The sequence below is a fragment of the Manis javanica genome, chromosome 4, assembly GCF_040802235.1.
Source record: "Manis javanica isolate MJ-LG chromosome 4, MJ_LKY, whole genome shotgun sequence".
Taxonomy (NCBI): domain Eukaryota; kingdom Metazoa; phylum Chordata; class Mammalia; order Pholidota; family Manidae; genus Manis; species Manis javanica.
The window spans coordinates 43,028,475-43,048,736 of NC_133159.1; the positions used below are offsets into that span (position 1 = coordinate 43,028,475).

At 49.7% G+C, this 20,262-nt stretch overlaps 1 protein-coding gene across 3 annotated transcripts in view; it reads right to left on the reverse strand.

Moving 5' to 3' along the window:
* Positions 1 to 20,262, reverse strand: part of GLIS1 (GLIS family zinc finger 1) — a 233,631-nt gene that overhangs the window by 74,052 nt on the left and 139,317 nt on the right. For all 3 annotated transcript variants that reach the window (XM_073233966.1, XM_017673931.3, XM_073233965.1), the window contains exon 4: positions 15,670 to 16,552. In XM_073233966.1, coding sequence (XP_073090067.1) covers positions 15,670 to 16,552 — 883 coding nt within the window. The remainder of the gene's footprint in view (positions 1 to 15,669; positions 16,553 to 20,262) is intronic.

Here is a 20,262-nt window from a genome sequence, read left to right on the forward strand (position 1 = left end):
CCTGGCCCTTGCTGGTGCCTCCCCCTGGGATGCCCTCTCTCCTCCACGATACTACTATGACTCTCCTGAACCTAGGCCCAGGCTGAGAGCTGCTGCTTCTACCAGGCCCCCTCACTCCTGGTGCTCCTCAGAGCATGGAGCAAACAGTGTTACCTTCTTCTTTTTAAGATCTATACAGTCTACTAGGTTATGAGCTCCTTCAGGAAGGAACTGAATCTGCCTCAAGTAACAGACTGAACCATTAAGTCTGCAAAGAGACCAGCTGCCATAGAAGGCAGGTCCAATTAGGTGACTGGAGTCAAGTTACATAACTTCTCCTAGTCTCTGTTTCCTCATCTGCAAAATGGGGCTAATGACAAGTACCTCAGAGGGCTACTGCATGGACAGATTAATAAAAGCATAACCTAGACTACGGGACACAGGTAAGGTACTATTAAGGCCACCTTCACTTGCCCCTGACTTTTCTCAAAGAACATTAACAAATTTATTTGTGAAAACAAAGTCTATTGTTTATTTCAGTAACCCTGTATTATTATCAATCATCTGTATAGCATTCCTCCAACATCAGCTCACCATGGTCTCACAGGGATTGGATATCCAGACAAAACTGGCTCCAGAACGCAAGGTGACTGGTCTGCTTCCTTTCCCAGACAGTAAGAATTCTGCAGTTCAACAAAGTTGTCTTCTTTGCCCTGGTTTTCAGAAAGCTTTGGAAAAAATACAGGGTTCAAACACAGTAACTAAATGAACTTAGGTTTTTCATGTATTTATGTCCTTTAATCTATGTCAGTTTCACTACATACAGATCTTTTATTGTAAATACCCACATATTTTTAATGGAAGACAAGAATAAGAACTTAGGTTTTTCATGTATTTATGTCCTTTAATCTATGTCAGTTTAACTACATATATTGTAAATGCCCATATATTCTTAATGGAAGACAATGATAAGGAACAAGATGGACTAGAACAAGGGAACCGTCTAGAACATCACAGCAGGATTTTCTGGTGTTTCCACCACCTGCCCCTCTTCACAGAGGATGAAACTGAAGCCTAGAGAAGGGGAGGGCTGAGACGGGGCTTGGATTGTTACCCTGAGCTCTCCCAGCTCCTGCAGGCCTTGCCTTTGGGCTGACTTATCTACTGGGCACAGGAGGCACAGTGCCTAGGATCCACAGTACTTTTAAGGACCCATGAAAATCTTTTAGTTTAGTACTGGAATCAAAAAAGGAACTTTTAGGTCAAAGAAAAGGCTTTATTACATAATATTAGTGTGTTGTCTTTACACCAATGCCACCATAAAATACAATTTTTAGTAGTTTTTATGGAGGAACAGGCCAAAGCTAAAAGTGCTCCAGGGCCAGCAATCATCAGCGTGAGGCCTTGCTCACTTTACCCATCTCACCAGCGTGGGCCAAAAACTCCAACTTCCCTCTGGTCCAGCTTCCTGGGGGCCTGGGCAGATTCCAGGCTTCCCTCTCCAGCAGGATCCAAAGGGAGATTTTTCACAATCATTCCTGGAGAAAGTGAGGCCTTGCCAGGTGAATCTAATCCATACCCTACAGTAACCACCTCAGACAACTCTTGAAAAGAGGAAACCACCACTTGGCTGTGGGAGGGGATCCCTAGCTGATTTCACCAACCAGTTGTCAGGACAAACCTTTGTGAGTTCACAATGTGGAGATAATTAAAGGGCTGGTGCTTTGAAGGCAGGAGCCAAGGACTTCCAGGCCTCAGGACCACATCCCGTCTTCCCCCAGCACTGGAGCTGGGCTCGCTGCTGGGCCAGCAGAGCCACCCAAGAAACACCAGCATGCCTGAGGCACATGGAGCAGTGGAACTTGGAAGAGCGGTGCACCCGGGAATAACTTGCCCTACCTGCTGTGTGACCTTGTGTGTCACTGCTGACCTGCTGTGCGACCCTCTGCTGGCCACCCTGCCTCCCCAGACCTGTGTCCTCATTGCATCTTTGCAGATAAGGCAGGAGTATCACTCTCACTGAACAGATAGGGAAACGGAGAGCAGAACAAGGAAATAGGTTGCCCAACCAAGGTCATGTGAAAGAGATCAGGCCAGGCCTTGGACACAGAACTTGGATTCTAGAAGCCTTGATGGCAGGGTCCAGATCTTCCTGAGGAGTGGTTACACATACAGGCTTACTTGGATTTAAATCCTGACTCCAACCCTTTGTGTCTGCCAGACGTACCCCCAGTCTCTTTCTGCCCCGTGTATGGAGTCATGAGCCAGAGCCCCTCCATTCCGACTAGGTTCCCTCAGCTTTTATCAGGGCTGGAACCCCAGGCAGCTGCCCCCAGAGGCCTCCTTTTCTCTGACCCCCACCTGCTTCCCTTAGCCTGTGAAGCCAGCTCTCATCCCGCACAGAAGCCAGGAAGCGGGACACAAGGATGATCATGGTGTTCATTTTTGATACAGCAACCACCCCTGCCCCATGCAGGTGAAGTATATCAGCTCCAAATCCAGAAAAGCCCAGATCGTGTGTGAGTATTTCTGAGGAGTCACAGTGACTAGGATGCCTTGGTGGCTTGGTGCCTCCAGGGTGGGCTCAGTGCAGACACGGATCAGCTCGTGCTTGATTATAGAAAATCACACTGACACAGAGGATATCCTGGAGCAGTGAGAGGTCAGGGTTGAGAATCCCAGCACTTAACTTCATTGAGTCTTAGCCTCCTTATCCACAAAATGGGATGGTAATGCCAACATCAAAGGACTCACTGAGGAAACATGGACAGAGGGCTTGATCTGGTATCTGGGAGAGAACATATTCCTAACAAATGACACTTTCCTCTTCCTCACACTTTAAAGTAGCTGCTTTTGGGTAGTTTAATCATTTCCCCTGCCACATTCTTGGCTGTAATAATGCAAAATTGTACTCTTGTTCTATCTCTGGGCCAATGGTCATAAAAACAGGATCTGTGAATACTGAACTAATGATGAGCAGCTGCAACAGCAGCTAATTCCTGAGCATCTCCTAGGCAGAGGACTTGATTGTAAATTTCTTTCCAAGCCCCAGAAACAGTGTGAGAACCTGGACAAGAACTCCTCTTCCCTGGGCCTCAGTTTCCAAATTCATAAGCAGGATTGAGCCAGAGGGTTTCTAAGGTCTTGTTTGGGTCTGACATTCTGTGAGCTGGTAAACTGACGTACAGTCTCTTTTATCCTGATGATGCAGATTAAGGAGGGAGAGAAATCAGGGCAAGGGATGAGTAGGAGGAGGGAGCTAACCCATGCTGAGCACCTACTGTGCACTATGTGCTGTGCTGGGCCCTCTGGACATGCTACGCACCTAGCCTAACCCCCAAATGCCTCTTGGACAGCGGCCTGTGCAATCCTCACCACAGCCCTGTGAGTTTGTTGCAAAAACCCTGTTTTACATGCTTGACTCCCAGCCTGGGCCCTTCCCAGAATACTCCATCACTTCTGCCTTACTGAGCCAGACTCTCCTCTTTTCCATTCAATCACATTCAGTTAGCAAATAGTTGTTGATAATATACAGTGTTTCAGAAACTGTTAGAGCCACTGGATATGTAGTAAGGAATAAAACATAAAAAGATCTAGACTTCATGGAGCTTACACTTGAATGCAAGGAAGAGATCACAGATAAACACATAACATTATGTCAGGTCATGAGGGGAGGAGGATGGCTGAGAGTGCTAGTTTATAGAAGTGGTGAGGGAAGGCCTCCTGGAGGAGGTGACATGGGAGCAGAGGCCAGAGTGAACGGAGGTGGGACTGGGGCAAGAGCATTCTGGGCAGAGGAACAGCCATGCAAAGAAACTGAAGTGGGAATGAACTTAGCATGTTTGGGTAATAGCCAGGAGCCAGCTGGCTGGAACAGAGCAAGAAAGGAATGTAGAAAATGTGGGAAGAACTGAGATCAGAGAGCTCACTGGGGGCTCCCATACCTGTACCTTCCTTTTCCTTTATCTCTTCCTCCTCCTCTGAGCCCTGCCAGGAATGTGGAAAGGTAACTATGGATAGTGTGATTTCAAGGGATCTTAGGGATTCTGTAGTCAAGTCTTCCACTTTACAGATGAGAAAACTGAAGTTACAAAGGGGTCTGGAACTTTCCTAGAGCCCCAAGGAAGTTTGAGTGCAGAGCTGGGGAGGGAACTGAGCTCTGAACCCCTGGTCCCCCTCTATCTAGACTGACTGAATCAAGATCATGAGACCCAATGGCCTTGAACTTAATCAGATCCTCATCACCCACATAAAGAAACTGAGGCCCCAAGACCAAGAGGCTGTGTGAGCATGAAGAAAGTAAGGGGCATAGGCAGGCAGGGGAAGCGAAGAACTTGCACTGGCACATGCTTATGTGGGCCTCAGCATGAGCCAGGCTTCATCTGGGCCTAACACCCACAGCAATCAATCACCCTGCTTTTGTAGCACATGTAAGGAGGTGCAATGTTTGAAATGCCCTGCTGGTTCAAGTCTCCCTGGAACCTCCCTGGTTAAAGTGCTTCATGAACCAGACCTGCCAGGAGGGAAGGTGATGCTGACAAGTGTGGACTGCACAGCAGCCACCAACCACTGTGCGACCTCCAGCGGGCCATCTACCTGCCTGGACCTCAGGTCCCCATCCGTCAAAGGGTACTGCAGGGGTGGGAACAGCATCTGGTGAGGGTCCCCGAAGGTGCAAACACACATCAGTGTTCTTCAGGATTTGGAAGGCAGTGATGATACAGAGGCAGTGCCTGTAAGCACTCAACACGGGACCTAGCACATAGTAGGTACTCGACAGGTGGTGGCTCTGTAGTGGGAAGAGCAGTGGGTTGGCCAGCAAGGGAACTGAGCTTTAGTTGTTTTGCTCTGTGATCTTCCTTGAATCAAGTCCTCTCCACCTCACAAACAGCAGAAGTGAACACACAGGCACTTGACTTGTGGTCTCAGTGAGCCCTCTTGTCTTGGAGACCTGGGGAGAAGGAATGGGGGCAGGTAGTGGCAGGGGCGGTTGGGGTAGATCTTGAGGAAGTATCTGAGCCACAGCTGACTCAGTTTTCTTTCTGAGGCCAAACTCTCATGACTTCAATTGCTATCATGCTCACTGTCAACTAAACCTAGTCAGAAACAACCTCGCAAGCCAAACTGATGCTCCAGACTTGAGGGTTCAGCAGATGCTGGGAGGCACAGACTTGGGGTTAAATGGGGGTACAGAAGGCAACTGTGGGTAAGCTGTGGGAAGATCATAGAGCAGGGTGCCATGGACCAGAGGTTGGGTTGCAGATGTGACACCTGGCCCGGTAGCTTGCACTCTATGAATGTTGAGTGACCCCAGTGTAAAACAAGGGTCCCACCACTGGCTTGTGCATCCCCTGAGCACAGGAAACACATCAAAGCTCTGTGTCCCAGGGCCCTGCCAAGGCCCCGACAGAGTGCAAATGTTACTTCCACCTCGAAAGCCCAATGTTTTTTGGCTCTGATAAAACAGAGTCTGATGGATGGTTCATCAGTTGAACAGACACTGGGTGCTTGCCCTGCTCCATGCCCAGCAGAGACTTCCTGGCATGCCCCCAAAAATGTCAGTCCTGCAGGGGCCTCCACTCCCTCCACAAGCACTGCGTGGCCCAGTACATTGTGCCCATCTGTCCCCAACATGGCAGACGTATCAAGGGAGGCTGGGGTATGTGGAGGGCAGGGCAGGCTGTGCCTCCTCAGGAGGCCACCTTCAGCCATTTGGAAATTGTCACTTATGAGGCCGCGGAGCCTCAGTGATGGACTCCCACTTTATCATTCCCCATGTCAGAAGAATGCATCGTGAGGAGGCAGCACTGCACGAGTCAGAGTCGTAATCACTTACAGACAGTGGAGGCCCCAGTCCTGGCAGCAGAGGAAGATTTATTGTGGGGATGGACAGAAAACAAAGAACAGTTGTGCAAACTTTACAGAGCCACATTATGGGAAATGCCTTTCCCATTTCCCACTGGTAAATGTGCTGGACGCTGTTTCCAAAGGGGATTGAGCTGTTACCCAACCACGCAGACACTGCCCAGCATGGCTCACTGGGCTGACCTGGCCCAGCTGCAATGCCCAGGCCCTGGCTGCAAGTCAGACCCCGCTGTCTGTGGGGGCACAGCCAGCCCAGACTGCTCTGGTGGACCTGGGGAAGAAGGTTTCTTCCTGGGCCTCTCTGTCCTCATCTGCTTACTGTCACCCCGATCCCACATATTGCCAGACCATCAGCTTTCTGAATGTCAGTATTGGTCATGTCATTCTTCTGCTCAGGACCCTTCCACTGCTCTCTCTGCTGCCGTCAGGGTAGAACCCAAGCTCCTTACACTCTGAAGCCGAATAATGTCCAATTCCAGCAGCCATTTCTGCTCCTAGCCACTGTGCACATAACACAGCTAAGCATAAGAGAATACCTATGCTCCCTGCAAGGGTCAAGACTGGCACATCTCAAAAATTCTGGATGTGTCCCCTTTCTGTGACATGCCTCTCCTCATGATCTGCACCTGGAAAGCTCCTACCCATGCTTCAAAGCTCAGCCCTCAGGACATCCTGGGGGAAGCCTTCACCTTCCTCTCTTAATTCCCTTGCCGCCGGACCATTGTCATTTGGTGCTGCACACCCTTTTTCTAGCATCGCACCTAGCACAACGTGGATGTCAATAAAGCTGTGTTGGAAAGTTGACAGAGGGGCAGGGGAGCCAATACAGAGGAGCACAGAGTCTCTCCTGAGGGAGGGGCACAGGTAAGGACTTCAGAGCATCCTGGGCCTTGGAGGGTCCGAGGTGACTGAGGCCATAGGGGTTGTGTGACCGTTGTCACCCACTTAACAGATGAGGACACGAGACTGAGGTCTGTCGCTGCAGTTGTCCAAGGGAGCCATGTAAAGTTAGCCCAGCTAACCCTCTGCCATACAGTGGAGAGAGAGCCTATTAATGCTCAGTCATGAAGTTTACCATTTCTAGGATGTCCTTCTCAGAAAACATGGTCTGGACACTCTCACAGTCACTGTTGATTTTATCTGGCTTTCTCATTCCAGTAAGAGAATCATTTCAATTCCACTTACATTAAATTCAAAAGCTTTTTTTCTTTTATTATTTTAAATTCCATTCAGAGGGTTGTGTTTTTTTATACTTATTTTTTTTTCATATTTCATAAAGCAGTGCAGGGTTCACAAAACTTGGCCAGCATTCCTGTACCCTCAAGTTGGTGCTCCCAGGAATTGTCATCTTTGCAAGAGCTTGAGCTGAATGACCTCCATCTCCCAAAAAAGAAAAGGGCTTCAGTTTTCAAGCACTGAGTATTTTGTAAGCAAGAGGTAAGTTCTCCATGTACATGATCGCATTTAATTCTCACAACTCTCTCCCCTTTACACAGATGGAAACTGAAGCTGAGAGAGGTCATGTGACTTGTTTGAGGTCTGTCTCACAGCTGGTTAAGGGTTCACCCTGGCTTGCAGGTCCCAACTCATATTTAGATAAGATAGAAGGGGTGGTCAGGAATGGAGCTGAGATAGGGGTGGGGATGTGGAAGTGGGGGGAGGATAGGGTGGTGCAGGTTGTGGAGCAGGGAAGGAGGTGGCCCAGGAGAGCTGCAGGTAGTGGTCCAAAGGTTGGGAACTACATTTGGGGCACATGGACCAACAAGTGACATGCATGATGGGAAACCTATCTGGGAGGAATACACCTGTAAGGATGATTGTGTACTCTGAGGTCTGGCTATAAGTTGGAGCACTGGACTGGGAGTCAACAACTCAACTTGATACCCTCTGCAGAGCACTGGGAAGTTTGCAGAGCAAACTCCACCCCTCCACCCCTCCACCCCTCACAGAGACTCTTCTGAAGTGAGCATCACAACCTCCATTTAATGGATGCATCAACTACAACTGGAGAGTGAAGTGATTTGTCCAAGGCTGCACAGCTAGTGAGCAGCAGAGCTGGGATGAGTTGCCTGTCTCCAGTCCCTCTGCCCTTCCCCAGGTAAGTCATTTCCATCTGGGGCCTCAGTGTCTCCCTCTGTACAGTGAGGAGAGGGGACCCTCAGGGTTCTGACCTTATCATAAGACAAGCGCTTCCAGGAAGCCTCTCCTTGAGAAGCCTCCTGAGTTGATTTTTTTTTTTTTCTGAGTTGATTTTAGAAGCTAGGGGAGAGAGAAAGGCATCTTGTTGAAGCCAAGATCTATGGAGCTGGAACCTTGGGTTGAGGAGGGAAAAGGGCACTAGCATTGGTTGGGTCCCCACTGAACAAAGAGTGTTCAGATGTTATCCCACTTCACAGCTCAGGAAACCGAGGCTCAGCACAACTCAGTGACCCATCCAAGGTCACACCGTCAGTCTGTGGCAGTGGTGGGACTCACAACAGCCCTTTCTGTTCCTTTGGGGATGTTCATGACTGCATGGCCACTGTCCATTTTAGATTGTCCCTTTTTTCCTTTCCTAATGCAAACTGCCCCTCTGTTGTGCATTTACTGTATTCCAGGCACTGAATAAGCACCTCGTGTATAGTATCCCATCAAAGCCTCACAGCAAACCTATTTCCTCCACTTTATGTAGGTAAGAAAATGGAGGCTAATAGAAATCAAGTTACTTGCACACAATCACAGGTTGACAGATAGCAAAGCCAGGTCAAGTTAAGGCTTTCTTGCAGAAAAACTTCCAGCACCAGATTAGAGGATGGACGTGACCATCTTTAAGGTCCTGCCCATCTCATGACTTCACAGGAAACTGCTCTCTGGAGGACAGTGTCCAGGCAACCTCAGACAGCCTTGGGACAAGGAGGTCAGTCAGACGGCCACGAGGGCAGAGCCTCTGTACTAGGGAGCAGGCTCAGCTCCTCTGCCTCTAAGGCCAGGCCAGCTGTCAAAGGGCATGTGGTTCCCAAGACACTCAGCCATACCAGGACACACTGTTATGCATGTGTTGGGAGAACTGAAGGCCTGGAAAAGAGGGGAGCTAAGGAGGGGGCCCTGGACTGGGTTGTGAAGATAGTTAGGAGTCTGCTGGGTGGGAAAGACCTTCCAAACAGAAGGACCAGCAAAGGCCAAGGCCCAGATGAATGAGAGAAGCTGGAGACCCTCCAGGAGTTTGGGAGGGGAGGAGAGCAGGCATCTCACCACTACTGTTAACTCACTGGGTGATGCTGGGCCCCTCATGCTTCCTCTCTGGTCTTTGGCTTTCACACCTAGCTATGAGTAGAAATGAGAGCTGACATGATTCTGGGAGGGACCCCTATAGGGGTTGTTCACCCAGGCACATCTGGATGCCAATGTGAACGCTGCTTTTGCTCAGAACGGTTTTCCTACCCAGACCCGCCGTCCCTGGAGTGAGGTGAAGCACTGGCCCTGCTTCCAAAGTGGTGGACTCAGGGCCTGAGTTGGTGGGCTAGCTTGGCCTCTCTGGGCTCATTTACAGCAGGATTCTCCAGGGCAGGAGTTTTAAACCATGCTCACTTTTGCAGCTTTTTATCTGACCACAAACCCCGGTCTCCAGAAAGGAGGCTTGTTTTGGGGTGACTTGTTTTAAAGAAGTGAGAAGGTGGAGTGTTTTCTCCCCATTCCATGAGTGCTCTTTACCCCAAGATGGGACAAAAGACCCATCTTGTCAGCATGGAGGGGACCTGCCACAGGCTCTCAAGGTGTGTGGTCCTGGCTTAGGAAAATACTTAAATGCAAATGCCTATCAGTTTCCCTGCTTGGTGAGGGCTCCTGGAGGGCCAGCCTAGCTTTGATTCCATTCTGTGACCCCATGGCCTACCAGGGGCCTGGCACACAGGAGGTGCTTGGTGACAGCTTGCTAAAGGAGTTTCAGATTTGGATAGTCCCTTGATATGTATAGGCACACTGATGATTCTCTGCCTGGGACATGGGTTGGGTTGTGGCTAGAATTTCTAGAAGCAGGCTGAGAACTGGGTTCAAATGTGATACCACAATGCACTTAAGGCCTGAATGTGGGCATGACCTAGACCGCCCTTTCCCCATCTGTGAAATGTGGATAATAATTCCAGTCTCCAGGAATGTTCTGGATGCTGAGATCATGCATATGTGGAAGCCCTGCACAAACTGAAAAATACTGAACAAGCATTTCAGTAATGTTCCCATCCTCCTTGACCAGCTTGGACAAGGGTATGCAGCTAGGCCTCACGTCCTCAGCTCCTGGATCCCCTCTCTTCCTCTACTGTCCAGCACCATCACCAGACTCACAGGCAGCATCCTTCCATGGTGCCAGAAGTCTCACATCACATTATCTTCATCTCCGGGCCCCTGGCTCCCAGCATGAGGCCCAGCACACAGGGGAGCCTGCCCCTCCGGTGAGGCAAGTGTTTCAGCCTCCCTTTATTTGAGGGTCACTTTCCCACAGTCCCACCTGCCCCAACTTTTGGTTACCAGCCCTTCAGGAAACTTCTTGCCCTGAAGCTGCCCTGTTTACTGTGAAGCCCTAGCCCTGTACCATCCTCTCAGGGTCTGTCTTCCCTGTCTCTTCCCTGTACACAATGAGGAAGGACTGAGAGAGCCACCTGCCCAGACATTTCAGGCTCCAGGATAACAGCCAGGGTGAGTCAGAGGGGTTGAGATGAATCAGGGGTGTCTGCTGGCCTAGCAAGATGCCCAGCCTATGGCGCTGGTCTCAGGACATGGGGACAGGGAAGGAATGGACACCCGGGAACTCTGCCCACTGTGATTCGAGAAGCACGCAGACTCTACTCTGCTGAAGAAGAAGCTGGGAAAAAGCAGCAGGTGGAAGGCAGTGTGGCTGTGGAATGGTCCAGGCAGCTGAGCCAGGTCATACAGACCAGACCATTTTGCCTGTGAATACCAGCCTCTTCTGTACAATGGGCATGGTCACTCATGACTGGACATAGCCTGTCTCAGAATATATTTGTTCTCTCTCCCTTGAGACTTCCCATGAGATATGATCCCAGGCCCCTAGTCAGGCCTCTCTCTGACTCTCAACTCACAGCCTGGCTGGGCAGGTAGGCAAATCTGTCGGCATCTATCCCTTGTCCCTTGGCCAACTGTGTGACTTTGGGACCTGATTTAGCCTCTCCTGGCATCAGAGTTAGGCCAGTTTTTCCTGAAGATGGGTCAGGGAATGGCTAGCTCTGAGACAGGATCTAAAGATCTCTGAATCTCCATGAAGAACAACTTCCTCTATCTCCCCACCCCTCTCACCCAGGGTTTGGTTTCTTAGGGTTGTAGGGGGCTGGGGCAAAGCAAAAGGGGAAATTCAGAAGCCCCAGGATGATGGGAGATGAGAGTAAATTTAGCTTGGGTGGCCCTCTGGAAGGTGGGCACCAGGAGGTCTACCAGGTGGCCAGTGTTCTGGTTCCCTTGGCTGGTTAAGGCTAATATATAATGTTCGGCTCTTAGTCAGATGTATTTCCCTGGTCCTTGTTCCAAAGGCACCCAGGACAGACTGGCAAATAGCTGAGAAGAGCATAAGGGATAGAGACCAGTGACCAGTGCGGCTGCACCTACCAGAGGAAGCCAGGTAGTATATAAGTCCAGCCTCGATGCTCCAGATGCGCATCAGGACTGGGAAGAGTATAGACCAGAGCCTCCTGCCTGGGCCTCTGACCTGCTCCCTACTCTAGTGCCTGTCACCCTGAACAGACACTGCCAGGCACATCACATAGAAGGCACTCTACATCGCTGGCAGACACCAGACAACAAGGCTGCTGGTACTGGTAACAGCCCTACCTGCTTTACCACAGTGGAGGCTGTGGAATTAGCTGACCTCAAGCCCAGACTCCATGACCAACTGGCTCTTCTGAACCTGATTTCTCAGTTGTAAAATAGCCATAAACGGTCCTAGCCTAACTCCTAGGGCTACTGCATGAGTCTCCTGAGATGGTCAGTGTGAAGAGCACGATGGGGCAGGAGGAGAATTAACTGAGCACTTCCCTGTGTGAGCGCTTTAAACTCCAATAACGATAATGCTAACAGGCAGGTACTACTATCGCCCATTTTACAGCTAAGTGTGCTAAGGTTCAGAAAGTCTAAGTCACCTGCCTGAGGTCACACAGCTGGTATATGGCAGGGCCAGGCAGGGCCCGAGGTCTATGTGACCCTAGACTGGGCTTTTCACAAACTGCCTACACCCGCCTCCCCTTGCTGCGCTCATGGCTTTGGGAAAGCTCCTCACAAAAGCCAGGGATTGTTGTCATTATTATTATTTTATAAACCCCAAGGTTATGAGAAGTTTTCCTTTTCACTCTGCCTCTCTTTTTTCTTGATGTGGAGAAAAGCAAACTACACAGGCCACTAATTTCTGCAGTCTCAGACAACCAGAATTCCAACCGTCTGGGAGAGCCGACCTAAGAAAGCACGAAATTAATCTTAAAGTTAACGTCTTGGAGGCGTCGCAGCAGTATTTGGGTTGGACGTAACCTTGTTATCGTAATGCAGATGAAACCCCAAATTTAATAAGGCTAAGACAACTAGGACAACATAAGAAACATGACAGGATATTGCAAAGAGATTAGGGAGCTTCCTCGGGATGGCGTGGATGGGCTGCGGAGGAGGCAGGGCAGGGGACCAGTGGTGCCGTCGACCCGTCTACCCAGGCAAGCGAGGGGAGTTCCTGATGCGGAACCTGACCTGCGGACTAGGAGGCCTGGGCAGGAGGGGGCCAGGCTCCTTGTGCACCTTGAGGCCTGCTGGTGCAGGAGCAGAGCCTCCACGGGCTAAATGTAAACCAGCTGCCTGGGGCCGGAGCGGTACAGTTGGATGGGGCGGGGAAGGCTTACCTCATGAAAGAACTGTGGAAACGGCTGCTGGAAAGATAATAAAAGGATTAACTGCTATTTTAGTGGGCCATTTACTCTTCAATCAAAGTGTCTCATCTATTTCCTGTTCTCCAGAGGCTCTGAGCCCAAAATTCCTTTGTCTATTACAGCACATGGTAGCAGGGGCCTGTCATGAGAAATTAATAATTTTACAAGAAAGGGAGATTTTATTTATTTGGGTACCGGTTGAGGCCCGCCCCTCCCCTGGGTTACCTCCTGAGACAGCGTCGCAGGAATGGGGAGCACCCCCTGGGGGGCAGGGAGGCACTCAGCTCTGCAGACAACGGCACCCAGCAGGGCTGGCCTCAGGACCCCAGAGGACAAGCAGTTTATTGGGACAAGATCTATACAAACAAGAGTATCACCAAGGCTTAGAAAGATGCGGGTTCAAAATTCCACTTCAATGGTTGCTAGCTACATAACCTTGGACAAGTTACTTTTATTGTTGTTGTTATGATTATTGGCCTCTATTATTTTTGTTATTGTTTGTCTATAGCTATGTGACCTGGGGCAAATTATGCAATCTCTCTGAGCCTCAGTTTCCTCATCTCTAAAATCAGGGTTAATATTATCTACCCCATAGGGCTGCTGCAAGAACCACATCAAGTCATTGCTTAGAACAGCCCCTGTACACTGTTTGCTAGTATTAATTCTAAACCCCTCAAGAGGCAAGATAAAGTGTTCAGACAAGAGCGTGCAGAGGGCCAGCTAGACTCCACTGAAGCTTTGTTTCTTTACCTGCAAATCTCTTGGTTTTACAGGACTCTTGTAACATTACCACAGGTAAGTATAGACACAGCGTCAATATCACCTCCTTCATGAAGCCCTTCTGGGCCTCCCTTCCCTGGGGCTACACAAACTCCATTTAAGAACCTGTCTCTGATCACCACTCCCATCTCCCTCCCACCCCTAACCATGAGTCCCTAGGAGCTCTGGGTCCCCAGAGCCAGGCATGAGCCACACATAACCCAGTATTCTGTGGAGTCTGCTGAATCAAATGCAATCCTGGCAGGCTGGCCCAGGAGAAAGAACCCTAGAGAGAGATCCTGAGACCACACTGAGTTACCTGGGCCTCTCAGACTGACTCCCTGGACCTCCATTTCCCAAACTGGAAAATGGGCGGAAGGCCTAGATCATCTCCAAGGTCCCTATTGTCCAACACAGATACTCCTGGGTGCTGTGATTCCACACAAAAGGCCCTGTTGGGTAAGGCCACTAACCACACTGCTACAGGGCCAGGCCATATAAGCCTCCATGTAGGCCCCCCAGACACTGGAGGGCTGACCACAGGAGAGAGGATGTCAGGGACTGGGGCTCAGCAGTGGCCAGCTCCAGTATCTGAGTGAGGGACAGGGCCCCTCTGTCTTCTAGGACCCCTGGCCTATGACATCTGCTGGTTATTTTTTTCTGGGCAAGCGCATGCCTTTCAGTAAGCCACCTGCCACAACACCTCAAGTGAACAGGGGCATCCCCAGGATGGGCTTGGCTGCCAGCTCTCTTTCCAGCATACTCTTGGCCCAGAGGCACAGGAAGAAGTCAAATTCTAGGCCTGCTCAATCCAGCCCCTCCCCACACACCAGCACACCAACCACAGGTTCCCTCCTATTTCTATTATTTTGCAGAGGTTGTTCATGGCTTCTCACTTGTCTATAAAGTGAACTTCTAATCCTCAAGACCCAGCCTCATTGAAGCTGACTAAGCTGGCCCAGTCAGATGCCCAGCTCCCAGCTCCCCAAGGAAATGGGGCCCCAGCAGTGAACACTTGGTCCCAGAGGGTGGAATTTCTGCTGCTGGTTGCCAATGCTTCCTGCCTCTTCCCTGGTCTCTATAAATGTGGCCCTGGGCTTTGAGCAGGGACAGAGGTGTGCCCTACCTCAATGCAACCATTCCCAGACTGAGCACTCCTCCCAGCAGGTGGGGCCCAGCAACAGTGACAGCATGCAAATGAGGAGGAATTTGACTTGGGTTGTAACACTGGCCCTGCAGACCAGACACACTGCTTCCCCCTCTGCCTTAGCAATGCCCCAGTGGCGGGAAGACTGGACTGGGCCTTGGTGGCTCTGCAGCCCTTCTGCTCTGTTGGGCATCTCCCCTGGTGGTATGCAAAGCCTTGGGGCATGGGCAGTGGTTTGGCTGAGTACACAAAGGACTAAATCTATATTCCCAGCCCCAATACGGATTTCCACCGCATGACAGCAGCACACAGAAATGACCAGTTGGAAGGGCTGGAGGCTCAAGTGCCTATAGTCAATGTGTATGTGTGTGTGTGTGTGTGTGTGTGTGCATGTGTGTGTGTGTGTCTGTCTGTCTGTCTGTGTGTCTGTCTGTGTGTCTGTCTCTCTTTCTGGAAACCTTAAGTTTCAACCCCATTCAGAACACTGCAGGTACTACCCAAGGTCTTATTTGCTACCCCTTGGCCTTATCCCAAAGCCTGCCCTGGAGACTCACAGCTCCCAAGTTGGTTGCCTGTGAAGACTTAAGGTCTCTTTGGAGGCAGCCAAGACTGTGGGGTGCCCTCCCTGGGAGGGATAGTGTTAGAGGAAAGCATGTTCTCTATGATTTACTTGACCACTGGTGGGTGGGACACTGAGCATTTGCATGTAAGGGAAGGCTAGCTGAGCCTGCTTTGACCTCAGAGCACTTGTGTCACCACCTGAAAGAGTGTGTGTGACACCCAGCCAAGCGGTAAGCCTTGGGGCCGGGGAGAGGCACCTGGTGAGTACGAGGGGTCCTCTACCAGGATTCCCAGTGACAAGTGTGCTGTCTTGGCTAGTGGCCACATCCACAGCACTGGTCCTTCCTCTGTCAACCACAGGGGATCTCAGACAGGTAAGGAGACCCAGGTGGCCCTCTTCCAGGGCAGTGAGGTGGTGCTGCTTTTCTGGTTAGGTTGCAGTGTGACCCGGTGGCCTTGGGAACTCACCATGCATTTGTTGGGCTTCTCCCCCGAGTGCACCCTCATATGGATGAGCAGCTTGTAGCGGGCATTGAAGGGCTTGTAGCGGCGCACGCAGCCTGCCCAGAAGCAGGTGAAGTCCTCCCCCTTGCGCTGGTCGATGTGGCTCTTCTCTATGTGCCGCACCAGCTCCTCCTGCTGCTCATAGGCTGCACAGCAGTCCACCCAACGGCAGGCCTGCCGCCTGCCCACCATCCTGCCTGCCAGGCCCAGCCCCAGCCCTCCAAGGCCAGGGCCAGGTGGCAACTGAGACAGTGGGTATGGGGGCGGCAAGCCCTGCTGCAGAGGACCAAAGAGATCTGAAAACTCGTCCTCAGGCTCCTGCTTCAGGAAGCCAGCCTTTCGGCAGGCTTCAAGTTGCAAACTGCTCTCGCGGCTCTCCATGGTTGCAGGGCTGCGTCGGGCCCTCTTGGGAGGGCCCCCCAGGTCTCCTGGCAGAGAGGGGCTCCGGAGTCCATTTATGCAGGTGACTAGAGCTGTCTGGGAGGAGCGGATGATGGAGGTGACGTCAGAGGAAGCACATGGCGAGGAGGCGGCTGAGGAGGCCGGGGGCAGGCCCAAGAGGCAGCAGCGCTTCAGGCTGTCCTCAGAGAGATGGGCATCAAGCTGGGGGCCCAGGCTGGAGCTGGGTTCACTGCCCAGAAGGTAGCAGGAAGGTGCAGGGTTGGAGAGGCCTCTGCCTGGGAGGTCCAGGTCTGTGTGTAGGTCGGTCACTGGCAGGGCCCGACAGTGGGCAGACTGGGGGGCGCAAGCTTCTGTCATGGTCCTGTAGTCAGGCAGGGACTCCTGCTTGATATGCTGTGTGGCCGGGAGGCTGCCATTCACATATGTGGCCTGGGATTGGGGTGACCTGGAAGATAGTGACCAGAGAGGCCATGAGAGGGTGGGCACCCCACAGTGAGAAGATCTAGGCAGGGGGTGGTAGGGAACCTAAGGACCAAGGGGTGGAGAAGCCCAGGGCAGGAGAGGAGGTTGAAGGCTGGAAGCAAAGAGAAAGAGAGACCAAAACTGGCAGCATGGTCAGCAGGGAAGAGTGTGGGGAGAAAAATGGATGAGAAAAGAAGAGGGGGGCTGAGGAGATGTTCAAGAAAGGCCAGAGGTCTAATCAGGAGAGTGCCAGGAAGGAGCGCTGTTTCATCCTTTTACCAAATCCAGCCCACTCTGTCCAGTACTGGACACCATCCTGTCCTGTCTCTGAGACCTCACTAGGGTGTATTCTGCCCTGTCTCCATGACCTCCTGCAGGCACAACTTGTTTTGCTAGGCTTTGCTTTGTTGCACTTTGAAGATACCATGTGCTTTACAAATTGAAGGTTAATGGCAATCTGGCATCAAGCAAGTCTATCAGCAGCATTTTTCCAACAGCATTTGCTCACTCTGTGTCTCTGTGTCACCTTTCGGTAATTCTCAGAATACTTCCTTTTTTTTCATTATTATTATATTTGTTATGGTGACATGTGATCAGTGATCTTTGATGTTACTATTACAATTGTTTTGGGGTGCCACAGTGTCCATTTAAAACAGTGATCTTCATTGATAAATTTTATGCATATTCTGACTGCTCCACCAACCAGCCATTCCCCGTTTCTTTCCCTCTCTTTGGGGGTCACTAAGTCCTTCAGACACAACAATATTGAAATTAGGCCAATTAGTAACCCTACAATGGCCTCTAAGTGTTCAAGTGAAAGGAAGAGTTGCACGTCTCTCACTTTAAATTGAAAGCTAGAAATGGTTAGCTTAGCGAGGAAGGCATGTCCAAAACTGAGCTAGGCTGAAAGCTAAGCTTCTTGCCCCAAACAGTTAGCCAAGTTGTGAATGCAAAAGAAAGGTTATTGAAAGAAATTTAAAATGCTACTCCAGTGAACATACATATGGTAAGAAAGTGAAAAAGCCTTACTGCTGATAGGGAGAAAGTTTTAATGATCTGGGTAGAAGGCCAAACCAGCCACAACATTCCCTTAAGCCAAAGTCTGATGCAGAGCAATTCAAGGAGGTGGGCATAAGACATAACTCTCTTTATATGAAGGCTGAGAGAGGTAAGGAAGCTCCAGAAGAAAAGTTTAAAGGTAGTAGAGGTTGGTTCATGAGGTTTAAGGAAAGAAGCCATCTTTATAACATGAAAGTTGCAAGGGGAAAGGAAGCAGCAAGTGCTGATGGAGAAAGTGCAGCAAGTTATCCAGAAAATCTAGCTTAGAAAATTAATGAAGGTGGCTACACTAAATTACAGATTTTCAATGTAGATAGAACAGCTTTCTTTTGGAAGAAGATGCCCTGTAGGACTTTCATCACTAGAGAAAAGTCAATGCCTGGCTTCAAAGGACAGCCTGACTCTCTTGTTAGGGGTTAATGCAGCTGGTGACTTTAAGTTGAAGCCATTTACCACTGGCCATTCTGCAAGTCCTAGGTCACTAAGAATTATGATAAATCTACTCTGCCTGTGCTGTATAAATAGAACAAAGCCTGGATGACAGCACATCTGTTTACAACATGGTTTACTGAATATTTTAAGCCCATCATTGAGACCTACTACTCAGAAAAAAATATTCCTTTCAAAATATGACTGCTGGAAGCAAGAAAGATTAAACACAATAGCAGTGTGAGAAGTGAGGCAGAAACTTCCTCCCTAAACCACATATAACACGAAAATACAGCAAATACAACTAATCCTGGAAGAGTGACCAGAAAGAACACTGTAACGGACAGCCTTCATTTGGGGAAAAGAGAAGACCTCACAGAAAAGGGTAAAGTAGCAAAGCTACGATCCGGAGGGTCCCAAGCCCTCCTCCCACCCCAGCTCACAGGTGGGAGGAAGAGGAATGGAGCAGGGAGGGAGTACTAGCCCAGGACTGCTAAATACCCACCCCTGGAGATCTGCTCTGAGAGGAAAACCCCACATTACATGTTCCTCTGGAGATTAGAGGCATTGGAAGGCAGAGACAGGTGGAACACTCAGAGGGACTGAGATTCCAGCTGCTTGTGGAGAACAGGTACCCACAACCGGCTGCTCCGGGATAAAAGAGAGGCAGGCACTTTGAAAGACTTCCCAATAGTGAGAGAGCTGCTAAAGGGGCAAGAATTTCTCTCTCAAGAGAAAGGACAAGTGGACAAAACTGTCCCACTACACTCAGCCCAGCAGGTTAGGAACTCTCAGGAGCTCACATGCTCCATCCACTTGGCTGGCAATGCAGCACCGAGGCCCCCCACTGTGATATGCAGCCTGCCCACTCCTTCCTCCCAGCTGGCACTGGTTTGCAAACCTGCTCCCCCCACCATTGTGCCAGGCCAGCCAGAAGGCAGCCCTGCCTATAGCAGCTACAGGGGCATAACATAGAGGCTCGTCCCTGTGCACTTGGCCCACTGGATCTAGCAGTGGAGGCAGGCACAGTGGCTGGGAAGCAGGAAAGAGCTCTTTCCTCCTGGAAGGCACTAGTGCCATGTGCCTGCAACCCTCACCATTGCTCCAGGGGTTGGGAAGCTCCAGAGAGTAGAGCTTCTGGGCACTAGAGGGTACCACCTACACAAAGTTATTCCACAGGAATCATTAGAAATATGAAATGGCAAAAGAATCTGGTGCAAACCAAAATCCCTCAAACACCAGAAAGAGGGTTAAATGAAACTGAAATAAGTAATCTTCCTAATAAAGATTTCAAAATAAAAATCATAAGCATGCTCACGAAGCTACAGAAAAATATTCAAGGCCTCAGGGAGGACTTCAAGAAAGAGAAACTTTGAAAAATACAGTATCTGAAATGAAACCTATAATGGAGGGGTTAAAAGCAGATTAGATCAGGAAGAGGAGATGGTAAATGAAATATAAATTAGAGAACAGGAATACAAAGAAGTTGAGGCACAGAGAGAAAAAAGGATCTCTAGGAATGAAAGAATATTAAGAGAATTGTGTGACCAACCCAAATGGAACAATATTTGCATTATAGGGGCACCAGAAGAAGAAGACAAAGAGAAAGGGATAGAAAGTGTCTTTGAGGAGGTAACTGCTGAAAACTTCCCAATTTGAGGAAGGAAATAGTCTCTCAGGCCACAGAAGTGCTCAGACCTCCCAATACAAGGGACTCAAGGAAGAAAACACCAAGACATAATAATTAAAATGGCAAAGATCAAAGACAAAGACAGAGTATTAAAAGTGGCCAGATAGAGAAAAAAGATCACATACAAAGGAAAACCCATCAGGCTATCATCAGACTTCTCAACAGAAACCTTACAGGCCAGAAGGGAGTGGCATGATATATTTAATGCAATGAAGAAGGTGCTTGAACCAAGAATACTCTACCTGGCAAGATCATTATTTAAATTTGATGGAGGGATTCAACAATTTTCAGATAAGTAAAAGTTGAGGGAATTTACTTCCTACAAACCATCTCTATAGTGTATTTTGGAGGGACTGCTATAAATGGAAATGCTCCTAAGGCTAAATAGCTGTCACCAGACAAAATGAAACCACAATAAAGGAAGTGGACCAGTTAATTGTTAAGAAAATGCAAAATTAAATCAACTACTCACAAAGCCAGTCAAGGGACACACAAAGAGTACAGAATATGACACC